At 40.6% G+C, this 19280-nt stretch overlaps 1 protein-coding gene across 4 annotated transcripts in view; it reads right to left on the minus strand.

The window, feature by feature from the left end:
* EDEM3 (ER degradation enhancing alpha-mannosidase like protein 3) overlaps nt 1–19280 on the minus strand; it is a 119939-nt gene that overhangs the window by 25777 nt on the left and 74882 nt on the right. For all 4 annotated transcript variants that reach the window (XM_083156784.1, XM_083156782.1, XM_083156781.1 and 1 more), the window contains exons 9-14: nt 18699–18796; nt 8767–8892; nt 7554–7637; nt 5638–5721; nt 5244–5368; nt 1366–1531 (exon numbers count right to left, since the gene is read on the minus strand). In XM_083156784.1, the coding sequence (XP_083012910.1) occupies nt 1366–1531; nt 5244–5368; nt 5638–5721; nt 7554–7637; nt 8767–8892; nt 18699–18796 (683 nt within the window). The remainder of the gene's footprint in view (nt 1–1365; nt 1532–5243; nt 5369–5637; nt 5722–7553; nt 7638–8766; nt 8893–18698; nt 18797–19280) is intronic.

Consider the following 19280-nt stretch of genomic DNA (forward strand, 5'->3'; position numbering starts at 1 on the left):
ATTTATAGTCCAAAAGTGCCATTTACTATTTTCTTGTTCTTTGTTTTTATCCTAAAAGGGTTGAGTATCCCTTCAAAATAGCTGCACGTTGGACTATAGCTTGGTTTATTTGCACTCAGTTTACACCCTTTGTCTAAACATAAAAGATCAGCACAAAGTAAGCAATTTAAGTATAGATCTGAACATTTGGTGTGTCAGTAGCTCCCTGAATCATTGTGTACATATCCCAGAGCACACGTCCTCACATCAATTTCATAATTATTGGCTTAATCACATCATGAGCACATTTCATTTTTTTTTTTTTTTCCTACTAAAATTTCTTTATTCAAACATACTGTACTGTGAGAGAAGCACTGTAGATCATTCAGTTTGTAAGGTTCATCTCCTATCAGATGGGAAGAGTTCCCTGTTGCACACCTGGCTAGCACTGAGACACTATCACTGCATGTCTACTGGAATGAAGGTGGTGTATGTGCAATATAAGGGGCAGGTATCTGGCTGCACCAAAAATAGGCTCTTCCTATACTAAAGAACAAACTGATGACAATAGTACAGCCATAGGTAAATTGTGGTGTCTGGGGGCAAATAATTCATCTGCCAATGGGAGTGTACATAGCAACACTGGTCACAATCGCTCGCCACACTTTATAAAATCAACTCCACGCCGACGTGGATACTGGGGGTATGACGTGGATAGTGGGGATAGTAACCATATTAGGGCTATAGTTTCAGGGCTACAGAAGCAGTTACGTAGTTTACGTTGGCAGCATAGTGCTGTATTGTTATTCTCAATACAGCACTACGTAAACTACGTAACTGCCCCCCGTGAAACTAAATAAGTAGCGAATATAGTTGATAAATACTGATTGGTTGCTATGGGCAGCAAAGCGAATTATCCATTTCTCCACTCTAGGAAGTTTGAAACTTCTCCCGCTAAAATTGTTAACAAAAACAGTGGTCCCCTTCAATCAAGTCTGCTTGGTCTGACAACAACATCTATTGATGCAATGAATAGTATTTAAGTAGTTACATAGAGCAGTATATTGCACACTTTACATTCGTAAATGAATAGTAATAAAACAAGACTGGGTAATGGCAGACTGAAGCAAAAGGGCCTTGCTCTCTATAGTTACTCCTAGAACCATTTGCAGGAATGTCTTCTGCTGTGGTGTAATATGGCTTTCAACTCTTATCCTTTGGTATATACTTTATATTTTGTAGAATAACAGGTTGCTGAAATACTCAGTGTCTTGAATTGTTAGATATGTCACCAAAACAATACATATTTTTTGTGCAAGCTCATGCAATTAAAAAAAATTGGCTTTACGGAATTATTGTCTCAAACAAACAAAATGCAATACATACCATATTTTTCTTAGATTGTGTGTGGTTTGCCGTAGATAGCCAAAGAGGCAAAAGATGAGCTTCGGTAGTAAAAATATAATCCTCTATATCAAATAGAAGGTCTTCCCTCTCAGAAAATAGCAAATAGAGATATTTAAACATCTCTGCCAGGAAAAAAGAATCCATCCTTAAATAGAAAATACAGGAAAATCTCCAGTTACTTCAGAAGCAGCAGAACACTACATAATCTTTACTTAAAAAAAAGTTAATGGAAATATGTTGGCACATAACCGTAATCATAGACAGTGGATAAAACATACCAGGAGGTCAGTTCCTCCACCTGATGAGAGACTGCACAGAAGATCAAATTTTTTAACTACAAAATTAATGAGCTACCAACACAAGTTCTTACAAAAAGGATATGAAGAAATATTCCCACAAGAACATATCAGCAAAACAGGATCACTAAACAGAGAAAAACGAATCAACTACAGATGGAGCTGCTCTCATCTGAGTGCCTCCCATCTTGCCATCCACCGCTATCGCCAGCAAGCAATGGACACGCGAGCGTGTGAGAGGATATCGCGTCCAAGTACGCCGGTCCGCCCTCCGCCAAATAAAGAAATCTGGCACGCTGGTGGCAAGGGAGAGAAAAGCCCCATCTGTGCACCCATGGTTCTCAACCTCGGTCCTCAAGTACCCCCCCACAGTGCACGTTTTCCAGGTCTCCACACAATCACAAATGAAATAATTAGCTCCACCTGTGGATTTTTTTTTAAATGTGTCAGTGAATAATGAGTGCACCTGCCAGGTGACCTGGAAAACATGCACTGTTGGGGGTATGTGAGGACAGAGATTGAGAACCACTAAATTACACCACAGGTTCTCAAAGTTGGTCCTCGGGTCACCCACACTGCATGTTGTTCAGGTCTCCTCACAGAATCACAAGTGAAATAATTAGCTCTACTTGTGGATTTTTTAAAACATGTCAAGAAGTAATGAATGCAACTGTGCACCTGCCGGGCGATCTGGAAATCAGAACTGTGTGGGGTCCTGAGGCAGTTTGAAAGCCCCTGAACTACACAATGAAACAAAACAAAAAAATAGAAATGCTAGTAACCTTCATCACGCAATAAAACAGTAATCTAGAAAATAGAACAAACTCTCATGACAACTAGCACGTACTGATGCTGGATGAGAACTAAAGCCAACTCTTTCACCAAAACCAAGAACTATATACCGTGAAGCAAAAAAATAATAATCTAAAATACAATAACCTAAAAAGAAAATATCATAAGGGTACTACTTATGCACAAAATGAAAATGGTGACAGGCAATTAGACACATATGTTGGTGAGACGCTAGGATCCAGTATACCATCAAGCGATATGGTTTTATATAATGCATAGGTTCTCAAACTCAGTCCTCACGACCCCTCACAATACATGTTTTGCAAGTCTCCTTACAGAATCACAAGTGAAATAATTAGATCCACTTGTGGATCTTTTCAAATGTGTCAATGAGTAATGAATACATCTGTGCACCTGCCGGGTGACATGGAAATCATGAACTGTCTGGGGTCCTGAGGACAGAGTTTGAGAACCATTGATATAATGAATGGGTCCAAAGTCTGTCACACAAATGTAATGGATTTAAGGAAGGCTGACTTTGCACAGAAAAAAATTATATAAGTGAAAATAAAAAATCAAATGGAGGAATAAGAAGACTTTATACAGTTATATTTATTAAGATCACCTAAATATTTATTGTTGCTCAGTATCCACTACAGAAGTAGCATGGACATGGTCATAAAATTCAGTCACTTGGTATTGGTGCAATTCCAGAGGACTAGAAATACCACTGCACAAAAGTGGAAGCAAGGACGAAGTGAGTAACTACAAGCAGTAGGGAAAGTAATGGAAACACTTTTAAAAGAAAGGGTTGACTCTTCACTCCCTGATTAAAATTAAGAGGGAGCCGTAGATGTAGCATATCTAGACTTAAGTAAAGCATTTGACACTGTTCCACATCACAGCTTGCTAAATAAACTCAAAAGGATGGTATTTGATTATAAAACAGTTACAATGATAACCATTCCAGGATAGGAAACAGACAGTTGTAGTAAATTAAGCACATTTTATGGAGAGAAAGCTCACCAGTAGAGTAACCCAGTGATCTGTATGTGGGCCAGTGTTTCAATACCTTTTGCATTGTTGCAAAAGTTATTAAAGGAAAATATGCATTTTGCAAATAACAAATATATGCAACAGGTATAAACCTTGGGGAGGTGTAAAACAAATGCTCGAGGATCTAAGTAGACTTGATGAACATGTCAACTACAATTTAAAGCTAAAATAAAATACAAAATGGGTGTCAAAAACCTAAAGGATAAATAAGCATCAAACTACTGAGGAGGAAAAGGATTTATCCACTTCAAGGGAAGTCAGATGCTTGAGTCCATAGGTAGGGAATCCGCATCAGAAAAAAAAAAAAAAAGTAGTAATAATGCCACTGTATAGGTCACTGGTATGGCCTCATCTAGAATACTGTGCCCAGTTCTGGAAGATATAAATACATTATAGAGTGTACAAAGAAGGGAACTAATATAGTGCATTGCCTACATCACAACGCCTACCTAGAAAATACTAGAAGATCATAACGTGTATAGTTTGCAGCAGAAAAGGGAAAGGAGACATAAAAAAGACAAATATACTGTTTTAACACAGGAGTGAAATATTCTTCAAAGGAAGAGAAGTATGAGAACTTGAGGACATACACTGAAAATGGAAGGAGGAAAGTTCCGAAAAATAACTTCACAGAAAGAGTAGTGGGTAAGTGGCATTGCAATCAGATTTAGTATAAACAGTACAGCAATTTAAACATGCTTGGGATAGGCATGAGTATTCTTGCAAATAACGAAGAATATAAAAAGGGATGAGATTATACCTAAAGGACAATAAAAAGAGTAGACTAGATGGTTCTTAGCTGCCATCAAATTCTGTGTTTCTGGTTGGATATCAACTGAATTAGTGCTGTCTTATTATGTGGTTTTGTCCTATCCGATTGATTAATTTGTATTCTTCCAATACTTCCACACTGTTTTGTGTAATCGATACATGTACAAGTTTGCACTATGGGGCCGACTCTGAATCACACGTAGTGAACAAAATTTGAACCGTGCCTCAATGGGCGGTGTTTTCGCATGCGCATTTCTGCACATGTGCAAAACAAGACTGCAAATGGCTGCGGCAAGTTGCTCACTTGCTGGACAGTTTGCAGAAGGGAGGGAGGGCCGGAAGTGGATAGGGGCGGTGTTGGGCCATGATAATGCCCAGCGTTTTCACGCGCCTCACCATGAAAACTCTGGCTGTTTCCTTGGGTACTCGGGCGGATGGCTGACGTCACTTTTTGTCAGCCACCCACCCTGTCTTCGTACCAGCGGCCACAAATATAAGTGGAGACCGACTTATATTTGCGAAGGCGGGAGAAATCATTCAATGGTAGGTGACCATCAAATGATTTCTCCTGCAGCAGTGGCATGCGAGGGGATGTGTCTTCGTTACACATACCCTCATATGGTTGCGGGAGGAAATGGCAGCGCAGGGGGTGGGGAGGCGACACAAGTGCTCGGTAAGCTGCAAGTCTTGCAGTGTACCAAGCTAATTAGAACCTCCCCTATGTTCCATGTCGATCTTGTTCAGGTAACATAACAGAAGTGGAACTGCCGGACTTTGGAGTGATTCCCTTATTTTCGGTTTGGACACTTATGGAGTGTTAAGCCTCTTGACCGTTACACATTACAAATAAGGATTTAAAAAACAAAGACCCAATAATGTATGAAACAAACAGTCGAGAATTTGCATCTGCCTGATGGATCAGTAAAAGTATATTGTGCATACCTGTCTTCATGACTCCCAGTACGCACATCTTTGACAGCTGCAAATCCGCAGGGGACACGTGCATATTTATTCAAATTTTCAATTATTGTTTTGCCAACTTCTAGATAATAAGGATCACTGGTTGCCTGTAACAGTTTGTATTAAAAAAAAATAGATATTTACTAAGAAAAATGTTGATGTTTTTAATACATCTGTTTAAGGTTCCCACACAGTGCCATTTGTGATAGATTTTTTTTTAGTGTTTTGTACTTGATCACATGAATAAACACTGTGTGAATTGAACTACAAGTGATGCGTTTTGAACTAAAAAAAAAAAACGCATCTGAGAATAGCACAGTGTGTGGTCACCATTCAACAAAGAAATATACTCAAAGTGTACATCCAAAAGTTTTACCTTGTACAGGAAATATGTGCTTTCTGCAAACTCTGGTCTTAATGGATGTTGGGCCCAGTGAACTCGGAAATCAGTTGTGAAGGCCTAAAATATGTACAACATTATAAATACAATGCAACCAAACTGAAAAAAATTGATTACTTTTAAAGGGGAGGAATTTTTTGGGTGCGGGTTGATCAGAAGGTCTGTCCTATGGATTAAGTGCCTAGATCAGTGGTGGCCAACCCGTGGCTCTTGAGCCTCATGCGGCTCTCCCCCTTGTAAAGTGCGGCTCCTGCTCCCACTGCTGCCCGCCGCCCACCGTCTGTCCCAGTCCCCCCTGCTGCCGGTTCCCTGAATCCCTTCTCCTTCTGAGGGGAGGAGAGCACGCATCGCACATCTCTCCTACCCCTTACTGTGCATCCTTGTGACTGGGCCATCCACCAATCAGAGCTCATGGGCCAGCAGCCAATCAGGAGCCAGCCAGCGAGCTTTGATTGGTGGGCGGCCCAGTCACAGGGAAGTGAGGGGGAAGGAGACGCGCAGTGTACTGGGCTCTCCTCCCATCGGTGACATGACAGGAGGACTGCAGGGGGACACCAGACTGTCCTCTCCCCTCCTGGCAGCAGCAACAACGGTGAGTGCTGCTGCTGGGAAATTTGCACTGTGGGGGCATAGCAGTTTGTGGCACTGTGGGGGCATAGCAGTTTGTGGCACTGTAGGGGCATACCCGGCACCGTGTGGTGCATACCTGGCACCGTGGGGGGCATATGTGTATCTGACACTATTGGGGGCATATGTATATATGGCACTGCACTATTGGAGGCATATTTGTATCACACCCACCCAAGGGGTCAAAAAAGACTTCGTTCTTTTTTTTTGGTGCATGCGCCTTCGGCACGCGCATGATGTCGGCTCTTTAGCTTGACTACCGATATTTTTCGGCTTTTTACCTCTGACCGGTTGGCCACCCCTGGCCTAGATCATTCACAGACATATGCACATGCAGCCCAGAGTCAGCATAGAACGCTCTTTCACCTCGGGATGATGAGGACACTGATAAAAGCCATACTAAAACCAACGAATATAGCTTTGCAATTAATGTAACGGCAAACTGCTTTAGTCAAATTATTAAGTATATTAATAATATATAATATTATGCCCTGCTTTATTATAGTGTAAAAAGTGTGCATAGTTTTGCCTAGCTGCAATGGTTTAAACTGACAATTACAACTAGCTTCATACAATAAAACGTACTGCGCTTCATAAGCTGGAGCAAATAGCTATAGGAGGCGTTAGACGTCTGACTGTAATCGGTCATTGTTGTAATAGATGGATAGAATCAGTGCATCTGTTGCCAAGAGGAGCAAAAGCCATCACCAAATATACTTTGGTGTGGTTTCCATCTTACTGCTCATGGTTGGCATACTAAAGTTTATTTAATTGTCATAATTAAGGTCAACAGCTTATTTCAACAAGTGAAACACTTTTCAAACCTTATTTAAATGCATTTAATACAACGGTTAACCATAATTACTATATTAAGCTGGATTCTACGTCTCTTAAAATATTACCCTAACATTATATATATATATATATATGCCAAAAAATTTAATTGCACATGCAACTTAAGTTGGATATACACTGGTCGATATAATGGCCATTCACTTGAAGCAGTCATGAGGTATGTTCCTCGGATACCTCTGAACAACAACATACAGACAAGGCATTGACGACTTGCTGCAGGGGCTACTGGTGATTGACATTTTAAATGGGCTGACACATGTAAAGGCCTGCCCAGTTTTGACATCAGCCAGACAAATGGTATGTGCACCCACCATTCAATAGATTGGCCATTCAGCCAACCTTCCAGCCCATCAGTCTGCCAGGTATGTACTCTGTATTACACATAAAAATACATATAATAGCTTGCTCACCTCTGGCAGGAAATTGTGTTTTTTTATGACTTGATACAGCATTTCATGAGTTTCTATAGCAGGTCGTATGTCTCCTTTCAAGACCTAGAACAAATTCAGTTAAAAACACAGTAAAACAACAGTATGAAGAAGTTCACAGTAGAATTTTTAATAAGAAAGAAATGTGCTTACAGTTGCAATTCAGGTATTATCAGGAAATATCAACTTATTTCTTTAGTTCAACAAACAATAATTGAGTTGGGCAATGGGAAATACCTTGTTTGTGTTCAGACAAATTCTACCAACAAGCAGTCATATTTTGGCAGGTATTCAATGCCCTAATTCATCCTGTGCAGCAAATCCTGTTTTGGATTCGCTGCACAATCGCCGGGTTCCGGAGGGCTGGTGCATTCGCTGCCAACCCTCCCTCACCCCTATTCAATACCTCAGGGGCTCACTGCCTCTGGCGGTGAATTTTAAAAACCCCCTTCCTACTCCCCGGCAAATGCCACAGGGAGGCAGGGTACGGTGGCAGGCAGGGAGATGGACACAGGGACACCATAACAAAAAAAAACTTTATTTTAAAAGATCACATTCCAGTTCACCTAAAAAAGATGACGAATGCAAAACGGTGAAACATGGCGAAAATCACTGGAGAAAGCAGCTCTCCATTTGAGCATTGAATACACTCTCGGTGAATTTGACTAAAAACCCCATTGAAAACCAACGGCCAATTGCAGCGAATCGCACACAGAGAATCGACAGATATTTGCTGTTCATTTTCAGCCAATTGTCTCCACTGAATAGGGCAAATTGTTTTTTATGTGCGAAAATTTGCAGTTACCCCGGCGAAGTACCAGATTCGCTGTAAAACACGGCGAATCTGAGGCATTGAATACTGACCTTTGACTAACAAAGGCTCCAAGTGCTTATGCTATGCATTGGGTAAGGAAACACCTGCCCAATGCAACAGTGACCAGCTTTGCTCTAGCGCTTTGCATTTGTCACACTAGTACTTCAAATCCAAATCTATATTTAGGAATCATGTGTCACCTACAGCTCAGAATAATATGTTAATGTTATACAAATCATTGGCATACTCCACCAGCAAACTTTATAAATGAAGATAATTTTAGATACAAATATTTTATACATAAGAAAATGACTGACACGAGAACCCGAGGTGCAGAAAACATATTTGGCTATGAATTCACTCTTATGCGGAAATGCATACCTGAAGACCAGGGAAAAAGGCAAGCAGGGAATCCATCCACGTCCGGGCAGTGAGCATAGGTTTGTGTATGTGAACATCAAGCAGTAGTGGTGGCTGACTGATGTACCGCATAATGGCATCATAATGCTAAACATTGAGAGAACAGTAGAACAGTTGTAAAACACATGTCTACAACACTGATCAGAAACTAGTTACACTTCATTGTTAGTACTGAGAGAAAATAAAACTAGCAAGTCAGACAGTGTACACAGTAATATACTTTTAGCAAAAGCCTGTTTATTAGAGGGACTTAAACAATTGAATAGATAGGACAACCTAAATATATAAAGCATAGTACAATTCGGGATGAATTCAGGGTTGACCTTAAGTATGCATTGTGAAGATATCTAGCTTTTTTATTTACACGTTCAGAAGGGAGCGTTCATATGCGCACATCTCATGCCAGGTACTTTCACAAGTGGATGTAGAGTTGCAGCATACAGTCGGGCAAAAAAGTATTTAGTCAGCCACCAATTGTGCAAGTTCTCCCACTTAAAAAGATGAGAGAGGCCTGTAATTGTCATCATAGGTATACCTCAACTATGAGAGACAAAATGAGGAAAAAAAATCCAGAAAATGACATTGTCTGATTTTTAAAGAATTTATTTGCAAATTATGGTGGAAAATAAGTATTTGGTCAATAACAAAAGTTCATCTCAGTACTTTGTTATATACCCTTTGTTGGCAATGACAGAGGTCAAACGTTTTCTGTAAGTCTTCACAAGGTTTTCACAAACTGTTGCTGGTATTTTGGCCCATTCCTCCATGCAGATCTCCTCTAGAGCAGTGATGTTTTGGGGCTGTCGCTGGGCAACACGGACTTTCAACTCCCTCCAAAGATTTTCTATGGGGTTGAGATCTGGAGACTGGCTCGGCCACTCCAGGACCTTGAAATGCTTCTTACGAAGCCACTCCTTTGTTACCCGGGCAGTGTGTTTGGGATCGTTGTCATGCTGAAAGACCCAGCCACGTTTCATCTTCAATGCCCTTGCTGATGGAAGGAGGTTTTCACTCAAAATCTGACGATACATGGCCCCATTCATTCTTTCCTTTACACGGAGCAGTCGTCCTGTTCCCTTTGCAGAAAAACAGCCCCAAAGCATGATGTTTCCACCCCCATGCTTTACAGTAGGTATGGTGTTCTTTGGATGCAACTCAGCATTCTTTCTCCTCCAAACACGACGAGTAGAGTTGTTACCAAAAAGTTCTATTTTGGTTTCATCTGACCATATGACATTCTCCCAATCCTCTTCTGGATCATCCAAATGCTCTCTAGCAAACTTCAGACGGGCCTGCACATGTACTGCCTTTAGCAGGGGGACACGTCTGGCACTGCAGGATTTGAGTCCCTGGCGGCGTAGTGTGTTACTGATGGTAGCCTTTGTTACTTTGGTCCCAGCTCTCAGCAGGTCATTCACTAGGTCCCCCCGTGTGGTTCTGGGATTTTTGATCACCGTTCTTGTGATCATTTTGACCCCACGGGGTGAGATCTTGCGGGGAGCCCCAGATCGAGGGAGACTATCAGTGGTCTTGTATGCCTTCCATTTCCTAATAATTGCTCCCACAGTTGATTTCTTCACACCATGCTGCTTACCTATTGCAGATTCAGTCTTCCCAGCCTGGTGCAGGTCTACAATTTTGTTTCTGGTGTCCTTTGACAGCTCTTTGCTCTTGGCCATAGTGGAGTTTGGAGTGTGACTGTTTGAAGTGTTGGACAGGTGTCTTTTATATAGATAAAGAGTTCAAACAGGTGTCATTAATACAGGTAACGAGTGGAGGACAGAGGAGCCTCTTACAGAAGAAGTTACAGGTCTGTGAGAGCAAGAAATCTTGCTTGTTTGTTTTTGACCAAATACTTATTTTCCACCATAATTTGCAAATAAATTCTTTAAAAATCAGACAATGTCATTTTCTGGATTTTTTTTCCTCATTTTGTCTCTCATAGTTGAGGTATACCTATGATGAAAATTACAGGCCTCTCTCATCTTTTTAAGTGGGAGAACTTGCACAATTGGTGGCTGACTAAATACTTTTTTGCCCGACTGTATATGGCAGAGTTGGGTGCAGCTTTTGAATCAGCCACATAATGCCTCACTATCCGAGCATTTACATTCCCATCACAACAGTAACATTCAGAATGTCTGAATAAATTCGGTAGGTAACCTTGGAGAATACCACATTTTTATAGATTCCCCTTAAATTACTGCTGCAATCCAAAATCTGCGAATTGACGTTACAGTTTATTATCTAGTTTCAGACACAATTAGAGGTGTGTACGTTTTTCCTAAGCATATCATTTCTGTACACTAGGTTGGGGTCACACATGCAGGTCAGTACAGTATACTGTCAAGTTTGTGCTAGCTTAGACATTCAGTAAAATAAAAATGGTTGTGTTTACTGAAAACAGATATACAGGGGTGCAGATTAGCTCACAGGCAGTCAGCACCAAAAGGTGGACAATTGTTTTTAGGGGGTTTAGGGGGTCAGTGTCAGACCCCATGGAGACTTTGTTCGCCATGTGCTCGGCACACTTTACCATTCCCAATCTGAGTGCAAACGGATGATAAAGCATGAAAAAGTCCCAAAAGTTCATTTTTGAAATGAAGAACCTTTTGTTAACTTTTTGTCAATGTCAACCTAGTGTGTATCCAAATTTTGGTGTTGACCTACTTATTGGTTATTTAGTCATTGGGCCATAATCAATGCGGCAGGCGAGGGGGTTAAACGGAAAGAATCGAAGAAAACAAGCGACCCTCGCCGTTTAACCTCCACGCCTGCCGCTCACCCTATTCAACGTTCAAGGGGAATCCTCTGTCAGGGGACGGTGAGGATTCCCCCAAACGGCGAGGATTGCGGCTAATGTAGGGGGCATGGCATTTAGCCATGAGCCTCGTTGTTTTGGCAGCCGCACACGCCTTTCCGCATCACTGTAAAAACCCAGCTAGGTGGAAACAGCGTGTGCTTGGGGGTCAGTTAAATACTGACCTGCGAGCTGTGGCGGCGAGCAGCGAGAACTGATCGCAAAAAGGCATTGAGCTTTGGCATACTATATAAATAACTATAAAACTGTTAATAACCAGTTTACTTACATGTAAAACTAAAAAGTCTAAACATTTGGATTAAGGACTTCCGGTTCCGGCAGCGTGGAGTGAGCAGCAGCTTCACATCGCTCCGTCTGCCGCTGTCTCTCCTCATACCCGCACCCTGAATTCCTCACGAAGGAGCCGCTCAAGATCACCCAGAGGGTCCAGGGCAACAATGGAGCAACATAAAACCGCTCCGGAGGCTCCCAACCCAGCGCAGAAACACCCGCCTCAGACGCCGCACATCCCCCAGCCGCAGAGACAGGAAAAAAGGCGCGGTGATCACGCTGCAGCCCAGAACCCTGATAACGCTAAAGGAACACCACTTGCCAAAAAACAGATTGGAGACCAAGGAATAGAATGGATTCCGCCCTCAAATCCCTCAGGTACAGCAGCGATCCCCTACCCTGATTTAATAGAGGCAATACAACATGCAATGGCCCCGCTTTTACAAAAAGCTGTCACAGACATCACTGACCAGCTCAGGTCTCTCACTACACGCACTACAGCTGCGGAGCAAGCGATCAGTAATAATACTGATGACATTACTGTCCTGCAGAAAGAACTTAAGCTGATGCATATGGAGAATAAACGCCTATCTGAGTCAGTGGAGAATATAGAGAACAGGGCCAGACGCTGCAATCTGAGGATAACAGGCCTCCCTGAGACGCTGAGAGGTGCGCAGTTAGAATTCTTCGTCAGACACACCCTACCTGAGTTATTGAAAGTGGAGGAGGCTTGCAAGGACTTAGTCATAGAACGAGTCCATAGAATGGGAATGCTGCAAACACACCAAGACCCAAAACCAAGAGTGGTCATTTTCAAAGTACTTAACTACTTGCACCGACAGGTAATATGGGCTGCCTCACGTAAAATTAATCCAATCACCTGGGAAACCCACACACTGCGCTTATATCAGGACTTCTCCCTTGATCTCTCTAAAAAGAGGAAAGCTTTTGCATCGGTTTGTTCGGAATTAGTGAAGAACAACATTAAATTCCATATGATGTTTCCAGCTCGATTAAGAGTCTTCACTTCGTCTGGACAAAAAGACTTTTTAAGCCCTCAGGAAGCCTCAACGTCGTTGAAGAAGATCATAAGAGATCAGATACCTGAAGACATCACTGATCCAAGAATACTTACCTGACTTTTTTGAGACTGTCTTTAAAATTTCTTCAACCACTTGGATTTCGCTCCCTCCTTCAGTGGGAAGCTAAGTATATATCTATCTCATTTGTAATCACAAATGAGACGGATGAGGAGAGATAGGTAGATGGATGTATGCCGGTTTAACACCAATATAGATCCTAGTTGAAGCTTCGAGCTTCAAAAAATGTTCTAACGGAAGTCAGTTTAAAATTTAACAAGAATGCTGCAAAGTTTATTTCTTTTTTTCCTTTATTTTAGGTATAGGATACTAGTAACTAGAAATGTTGTCTGTTTCGTCTATATGCTGTCTTTCTTTCCCTATGTTTCCTCCCATCCTCCTCCTCATACTATGGTCATCTATAATTATACAATGTTTATTAATAACCTGACATGGCGGTTGTCTTAGGATCACTAAATATTAGGGGTATACACACACCTGTTAAAAGGAGAAAACTTTTTACTTACCTGAATAAACAAGGTATTGATTTAATCTGCCTTCAGGAAACGCATCTAATGCCATCTGAACATAAAAAACTAGCTATGCTGAAGTGGGAACTTCTCGGTTCGGCACATTTAAATTCCAAGTCCTGTGGAGTTGCAATACTTGCAAAAAAGCAACTGAAAATTAAGGTACTTGAAACTGATGCGGATCCTCAGGGCAGATACATCATCCTTAACATGGAAATAATGGACAAAAATATCACAATCTGTAATCTCTATGCCCCCACACAGTACAAGAAATCTTTTTTCACACATATAATAGCTAAACTTTATAAATATGATCCCAAAAATCTTTTTATATGTGGTGATCTGAATCTATTGTCTTTGGTAACTTTAGATCGCACTCCTCCCCCAAGAAAACCCATCACACTGCCTAAAATAGGAGTTCCTTATGTCTGTAAATGTTTTAATCTAGTGGATTCATGGAGGGTCCTTAACCCTACAGACATGGATTTTACGTGCTTGTCCCTGACACATGCCACATGGTCCAGGATAGATTATATTTTAATTCCAGAGCCCCTACTCCCTAACTTAGAAAATACTGTTATCCTACCCCCAATTTTATCTGACCACGGCCTAATATCTGTTAAACTAATTCTACAATCCAAAGAAAAAACATCTCCGAATTGGAGATTTCCATCTCACCTTTCCCAGTCTCAGGGCATAACTGATGTACTAAACCAGACATGGTCTAATTATACATCTGATAACAAAGAATATGCCTCAGATAAACCCAGTGTCTTTTGGCAGGCTGGGAAGGCAGTAATGAGAGGAGAAGTACTCGCCTATGCCTCGAGACTTCGGAAACAACAAAATCAAAAGTACAAAGACTTACAGTCTATACTGACTAATCATTTTCATAACTATAAGATATCTCCCACATCAGAAAATAAAATCCAATATCAAAACTCCAAACAACAACTTGAAGATTATTTGCAATTTCATGGAGACAAATATCTTTTTAATATTAATTCCAAATTTTACAAATATGGGAATAAAGTGGGAAAACTCCTGACTAATTTATTGCAGGGGTCCAGAACACAAGTTACCATTCAACCTTTGTTGAAGACAGATGGTACTCTTACGACTTCTAATAAGCAAATAGCTCAAATTTTCAGAGATTACTATTTAAAGCTATATACTCCGCCGGGGGTGGCCCCAGATGAACGAATGGATGCAAACCCAATTAACACTTTCCCTGACCCTGCCCAACGAAACGCATATTGGAACATGCTTCAAACACCCCAAATACCCCAACATTGTAGTGACTCCCTTAAAGCCCCTATATCTGTCGAGGAAGTACTTTGGGCAATAGGTAAATTGAAGTTGGCAAAGGCGCCGGGCCCAGACGGATTTACGAACGAATTTTATAAAAAAATGTCACAACAAATTGCAGAACCCCTGACCCTATGTTTTAATGAAATTATAGATAAAGGAATACTCCCAGAACACTTTTCAGACGCGACGATCAAAGTGATCCCAAAATCAGGACGACCCTTAAATTTAACTGGCTCTTACAGACCAATATCCTTGCTTAACGCGGATTACAAGATATTTACTAAAATAATAGCAGAAAGGTTAAAGCCCATTTTGCCTCTGATTATACATGAAAACCAAACAGGATTCATAACTGGAAGACATTCAGTCGTCAATGTAAGAAGAGTTTTAGCGGCAATACAACACTCCCTGGATCATTCCTCGGCCTCCTCGGCGTCCAGCCTGATTATCACGCTGGACGCCGAGAAGGCTTTTGATATGGTTCTCTGGCCCCATCTTTTTGAAACTTTAAAAAAATTTGGATTCCCTCCCCTTTTTATAAGAATAATACAAACACTATATAAATCCCCCTCTTCTAATATTTCCTGCAATGGAATACTCTCTGAACCTTTCATACTCGCTAGGGGCACAAGGCAGGGATGTCCTTTATCTCCCCTCCTTTTTGCCTTGGCCATAGAGCCATTGGCCATTGCTGTACGAACATCTCCACTAATCACGGGAATAAACATTGGTAATCAAGAATTAAAAATTGCCCTTTTTGCCGATGATACACTAATTTTTCTTACAAACCCACATAAATCTCTCCCAGCTTTACTGCATCTTATTCGTTCATTTGGAGCTATCTCCGGATACAAGGTCAACTTAAATAAGTCAGAGATCCTCCCCATAGGCCAGAAATGTGCAGATATAATAAAAACCCTAGACACCCCATTTGCAATAAATCTCTCCCATTTTAAATACCTCGGTGTACAAATCCCTGCTAACCTTACCAAATTGTATCCTTTAAATTATCCCCCAATCATTTCCCAAATTACAACAAAACTGGAAGCCTGGAAAGATTTACCTCTATCACTATTGGGCAGCCTGGCGGTAATCCAAGCCATAATTTTTCCGAAAATATTTTATACTATGCAAATGCTTCCCCTTGCTCTATCCCCATCGGATATTGCTAGATTAGACTCGTTATTTTCCAAATATATATGGCAGAATAAGAGGCCGAGAATTTCCAAACAAAAAATTAAAACCTTAAAAAATCAAGGAGGATTTGGGTATCCTGATTTGAAAGCTTACTCTGATTCAGTTTTTTTTAGATATATATCCGACTGGATAATGGCATCCTCTAAATATACAGATTATGACTTGGATTGTCAGATATTCTCGCCTTACTCCCCCAGTGCATTGATGCATACTGATATAACCAAAATACCCCAACCATTAAGATCACATGTACTGCTCCATGATGCGCATGTGGCTTGGACAAGCATGAATAAGAAGCTCCATAGGAACCCCCATATCACACACTATATCCCGCTTTGGGGAAACCCCTCATTTGTTCCCTCCCTTCAGAATACGGGATTTAAAAATTGGATGGAAAAAGGGTTAGACACATCATCTAAAATGTTCGACCCAGGAGGGAATCTTTACACATTCCAAAATTTAGCTACTAAATATAACTTGCCAAATACCCAAATGTTCATGTACTTGCAGGCTAGACACTTCCTTTTATCCCATAAAATCCTCAAAACACCAGCCCCTGAGAAAGGAGCCATATTACAGATAACAAATATTGATACATTGTTAGCATATATTACAAAAAAGCCATATAAGGTCAAATACTTATACTCCCTGCTGATGACGATAGAAATCCCCAAAGACCCACAATGGACTAAACTTTGGTCCAAATGGAAAATCGATATCCCATCGATAACAGATGTAACTATTTTATTAGATTCGTATAATGTGACTATGTCTTCTTTAAAATCTGTATATCTCCAGGAGGTATACGTCAGAACCTTACACCGAGCATACATAACACCCCACAGACGCAAGTATATGGTCAGTGAGGAATCCGGAAACTGCATGAAATGTCGAAAGCAAGTGGCAGACTTTCCACATTGCATGTGGGATTGTTACAAGTTAAAACGCTTTTGGAATAAAACCTTGCAATTTATAAATGGTGTTTTCCACTCCACTTTTAAGCCAAATCTGGCTGCATATATGGGATTAACATTCCAAGCTTGGGATCTTCATAATCTGGACAAACATGAACTTTCGTTACTTGTAATGATTATAACTACAGCTAGAAAATGTATATTAGTCCATTGGACAAAAAAGACTGCGCCGACTTTATTGGAATTGAAGCAGAAACTCCTCCAAATAATGTTGTTTGAAAGAAGATATGCCCGGCTTGATCTTTTAAGAGGGGCAAAACTCTTCCTCCAGAAATGGCTGCTTTTTATCAATACACTGGACACTCAACAAAAGAATTCAATTCTAAAAGATATCTAGATCTGTTTGGTGTCTGTATATATTAACAACCACTATATACCATGGGGTACATAATATTTTTTTTTATGGAAAAATAAATAATGGAAGTGTCTTATACAATATGTCCTAATAACAACTGTATGAATCAGATTAACAAAACTGACCTAAAGTAAGAAAAATTATAAGATGCACCCCCCTCCCCTTCCCCCCCCCCCCCATCCTCCCCTCTATTTTTTACCTGGTCTCCCCAGTCTTTTGTCTTCATGTTATATGTTTAGAGTGTTATATATAAGGAGTTGTACTAAATGAGGTAATTTGGAAAGAGACTCCACCTTCGATTCTTATAACTATGTACATAGTAATATTTGATAGATAATGTGATGTGAAATGTCCATCTTATAAAACACTGTAATAATGGAAAACTGCATCTATCACAACATCAAGATGATTGTTACAGAAAAGTAAGACTCTGACACTGGTTTGCATACCAATATTGTTTAATCCCTTTTGTATGACAGAAAATTACAATAAAAATTCATTTAAAAAAAAAAAAAAACATTTGGATTAAAACTTGGGTAAGAAAGATCATTTAATTTATTTAAAATATTATCAATTAGTGGTGATCAAAATGAGCAAACTTGGCAATTATAATTCTAACTAATTTGAGATCTATTAAAACCATTTTTTTCTTTTATATGTAACCTTTACTTTTGCTACTATCCTTATGTGACTACAAGTCATTGTACAGTATGAGCCGCATTTATGATCTGGCACACTTTACTTTAAACGGCATATTTCAAATACAGAGCCTAGTTTCCATAAAGTGCAAAACTAACACAACGAAACACATGTGACGCAACGTAATAGGGCACCATAAACTGGTACGATTTGGCCCTTTTCAAATCGTATTTCATTTACTCATGATTGCAACCGTGCATCACACGTTGTATGTAGACACCGCCACCACTGCAGCAAGGATTTATCGTCCCCCCACTGCAGCAAGGATTTATCGTCCCCGGAGCGTTGAATGGGATCGCATGTGATACATCGTACGCAAAATGAACCCATACAGTGTATCACATGCGATCCAGCAGCCGGGAAGGTGCCAGGGTACTGTATAGGAGGATATCATGCGATACCTCAACCTAGTGTACGGCCAAGAGGAATATATTCTTTATGAATACTTGCAATATACTCTACAGAACATGCATTCTATAAAACTGTAAATTAGTGAAATCCATTCAACAAAATTGCATAGTGAACAAAGTAAAGTCAAGCAATAGTCTAAACATTCCAGAGGGGGAAATGTAGACAAAATGAACGGACTTGATCATTTAGGCATACTACTGATTTGCTATAACATTGTAAAGGGTTAAAAATCTTTCATCCACCTACTGTATTAAATCTTTTCAAATAGCTGTCATCACCCAGCAGCACGTAGGCCTTCAGTAAATATTCATAGTAAGAATCTATTCCTGCACCTACACCGCTGTCTTAAAAGAAAATACATATTATAGATACATATAGGAAAGAATATATAAATTAATTACTACTGGACATTCTGTACATACACATGGAGCAGGCTCCATATTTGCAGGGGCTGGGGATTCTATCGCTAGCCCCTGCCAGTGGCCAGCTCGCGCGCGCCCGGTGACTACAGAGCTGGCTCCGCCACCCCCCCCTATCCCGGCCCATCTCCCTGAAGTGGAGATGGGCAGGATGCCGCCACGGCACCGTCCTGAAACTGGGACGCGGGCGCGTGTGAGACGCACGCACATCCCAGTCAGATGGAGCTCCATCTGTAAAACTCATTTAGTACTTTGAAAAGGCATGTATGTGTGCGTCCTATACACAGAGTTTTCACATAACTGTTGTATATTCATTTTTGCCCCATGCTAAAGTGAAACAGCACTGATTTTGAGAATGCTATAATGGGAGCATCGGGGGTAAAAAATATAGATGAATAAAACTAAAGAT

This window comes from Crinia signifera, chromosome 8 (assembly GCF_055691185.1).
Source record: "Crinia signifera chromosome 8, ASM5569118v1, whole genome shotgun sequence".
NCBI classification, from domain to species: Eukaryota; Metazoa; Chordata; class Amphibia; order Anura; family Myobatrachidae; genus Crinia; species Crinia signifera.